This window comes from Hydra vulgaris, chromosome 06 (assembly GCF_038396675.1).
Source record: "Hydra vulgaris chromosome 06, alternate assembly HydraT2T_AEP".
Taxonomy (NCBI): Eukaryota; Metazoa; Cnidaria; class Hydrozoa; order Anthoathecata; family Hydridae; genus Hydra; species Hydra vulgaris.
The window spans coordinates 34,039,050-34,042,333 of NC_088925.1; the positions used below are offsets into that span (position 1 = coordinate 34,039,050).

General features: G+C 27.9%; 1 protein-coding gene across 1 annotated transcript; it reads right to left on the bottom strand.

Moving 5' to 3' along the window:
* Nucleotides 1-310: 310 nt before the first annotated feature.
* Nucleotides 311-1,476, bottom strand: LOC136081343 (zinc finger MYM-type protein 1-like). Its single transcript, XM_065798655.1, has 2 exons — nucleotides 1,314-1,476; nucleotides 311-777 (listed from the first exon to the last, which is right to left on the bottom strand). Exons 1-2 carry the CDS (start codon nucleotides 1,474-1,476, stop codon nucleotides 311-313), a joined length of 630 nt encoding a protein of 209 aa, XP_065654727.1.
* Between the last annotated feature and the right edge of the window lie 1,808 nt (nucleotides 1,477-3,284).

Sequence of the window (3,284 nt, forward strand, 5' to 3'; positions counted from 1 at the left end):
CAAGATTTAAAGAGTGTGCATGGTACTTATGTAGCTAAAGGATTAACTTCTTTAATGCAAGCTTGAAGTCCTGTATATCTACCAGACATATTAGACGCATTATCGTAACTTTGACCACGGCAATTGTTAATATCTAATCCATGCGATTCTAAAACTAAAAATACAGCATCTGCTAATTCTTCAGATTTATGACCAGAATATATGAGGACAGCCATTCTTTTGAACATACATACTAATGTCAAGAGTAGAATCAATACTGATGAAAAAGTATTTAGCTTTCTTTATTTCTTTCACCATTTGTTGAATAACATTATCCTGCCATTATACTTATGAACTGCTCATATATATTAAATGATAGGTACGATTTTGAGCCTTTTCCTTTATTTCCAAACTTCTCAATGTGTTGTGCTAAAAAAGGATCAAACTGAGCAATAAGCCCTAAGCTCATCATGAAGTTCCCATTATGAACAGTTCCAAATCGGTCATCATCACCTCTAAAAGACATTCCACGAGAAGAATAGGATTTCACAACAGCTACAACTCTTGTCAATACATTTTTCGAATAATTTATTTCCGTTTCTACTTGATACTTTAATTTTTGATAAACTCGATTTAATGCTTCTTTTCTTTCTTTCATATTCATTCCACATAATTTGTGGTGTTGGGAATTTTCATGACGCTTAATTTTTTCTTCTCCTTTTTTCCAATTTGAAAAACCAACTGTGGCAAACGATGCAATGCCACCAAATAAATAGCAGGGTGCACAAAATATTGAACCTTTTTGAGACCATTAACAAGAGTAGATACAAAAATACTTTTTGACAAATATTGAAAACGAGTAAGTCTTACCCCACCAGTTATTTGAGTGTAAATTCTTTTTAACTTTTGGAAATTATTTTTCCCTAAATTTTGGTTAAATCCATAGATTGATAAATAATCTATCGTTTCTTGATTTTTTATCCAGCTGGCAGGGTCATTTCTGGATAAATAGAAAGAAAGAAAAAATATATTTATTTAATATACAAAAACCAATGAATATTATTCACAGTTTATAAGAAATTATACAAAAAAATTCTACAAAAAACATTCAAGCATTAGATAATAGAGATAAATGCATCATATAATATAACTAAAGTATATAGGTATCGTTTAAAATGTACAAAGTGCACTATACTTATTAATAATTTATTTTCTAACATAATTTAAACATAACAAGCGACTAAAAAAAATAGTCTACCTATGTACATGTTTATAATTGTAACCTAAGATGAGAAAAACTAAAAAATTAAAAAAAGCTCACTCAGGAACAATACATTGTTTAGGAAGACTGTTATGTTCATCCATTGGCAAACGTGGTGTATCATTTATTTCTTCCGATTCTGTAGACAATAGAGTTTTACTTGTTTCTGTACTGCTGTTATTTAGTAATATTAGATTGTCTGGATTTGATAGATTATCTAGTAAATCTGTGATCATTTTGTTTTCTATAGGAAAAATATAATAAACTTTATATAACTTGCATGTATCAAAAGAAATTATTTATAAATTAAATCAAATTTTAAATAAAGATTTTACAATAAACATTCGGGCTTGTTATGTTCATGCATGGACAAACAGGGTGTATCATTTAGTTCTTGGATTCTTCTTTTACTAGTTTCAGTGTAGCTCTTACTTGATAATATCAATATATAAATGTACATTCAGGCTCATACATGCATATAAATATGTCCATATATGGAATAGATAGATAAAGAGGAGAAATTAGTGCAAAAACTAAAGTGTACAATATTATATATATATATATATATATATATATATATATATATATATTATATATATATATATATATATATATATATATATATATATATATATATATATATATATATATATATATATATATATATATATATATATAAAGATACGATCAAGCAGTAAGCATTTGCATAGCGTACTTTTTATTTTATTCGTTACTAATATTCTATCAAGCAATATATATTATATTTTTATCTTAAAAAAGGTAATTTACTTAAATAGAAACAATAAATTAGGTGATTAGTTTGTTTCAATTAATATAAATGTTTTTGATTGTTTATTTTCAAATAAGTTCAATTTAAAATTTTTTATGTCATTTGAAGTTACTTATAGTCGATGTACTTATTTTATAAAATATTTCCAATTTATGTTTCTTTTTGAACAAGAATAACGTTAATAATTTAAAGTGTTTTTTTAGATTGTATACTTTTCGCAAGGCTTGAAACCTAAAGACAAAAATTGAAAGGTGTTGAATTTCGAGGCAGATACTTTTATACCATGACAAGAACTTTAAAAACATCAACCAAATAGATTGGTCATAAAAAAATATTTTAAATATTTTGACAGTTTGTGAAAAACAACAACTCACATTTTGCTCATATTAGATTCAAATAGAATTAGATTTGTACGAGTCACGTATATGTTATGAAAAGTGCCTGAAAAACGAAATAAACAACATGATTGAAAAATGTATACGTTGTAAATATATTTCATTATTGAAATAAATACATTGCAATTAAAAAAAGTTTAAAGTTAAATGATAGTTGTTGTTATTTGAGATTTTCTTCCGCGTTTGTTTCTTGATTTTCTTGGGAAGGCAATTGGTATCTTAATTTCTAGGCAGGATGCCAAATGCTTTCGCATATCATCTTCCTTGTAATAAAAATCTTCTAATCCTAAAGCCCACGTAAAGGCAAATGCAGCAGCAAAAACTCCACAGTCATACGCGTTAGTTTGGTGCTAAACAGGTACAACTTTTATAGCAAGGTTTCCACTTTTGTTTACAAATCTTGCATATAACTGTCGCATTTGGCGTCGGACATACTCTGATATAGATCCACCAAGGCTGTCTGCAAAATAAATGTCTCCATCAAAACATGCTGTACACACCCAGTGATTTAAATCATGTAAAATTTTAATTGAGTTATAACGCAAAGCTTTAAACCCTTCTATTCCTTGCGAAAGTAGTGTTGACTGGCATGGTTCCTCATTTGCCAAGTAAAGACAAACGATAGTATTAACAGCATCAATAATGCGGTCATATAGCCATTCATTAGATTCCAAAATTTCTTTATCTTCTTGTTTTAGATTTAGTTCCTGTATCCACCATGCAACTGGTGGGAGTGGATCTTCTGAATCTAAAATTTCTGTTATCGTTTGATTCAAATGAAAATCTTTCAATGCAACATTAGATGTTGGTGAAGTAATTAATGTAGGTGGAAACCAAAGTTTTAAGTTGCTAGCATTAA

Excerpts from the sequence above, each read along its gene's own strand:
- LOC136081343 (XM_065798655.1), bottom strand. The coding sequence starts at position 1,476 with ATGATCACAGATTTACTAGATAATCTATCAAATCCAGACAATCTAATA. Across the intron at positions 778-1,313 it reads TAACAGTCTTCCTAAACAAT|GTTCAATATTTTGTGCACCC; the intron begins GTATTGTTCCTG and ends GGTCTCAAAAAG.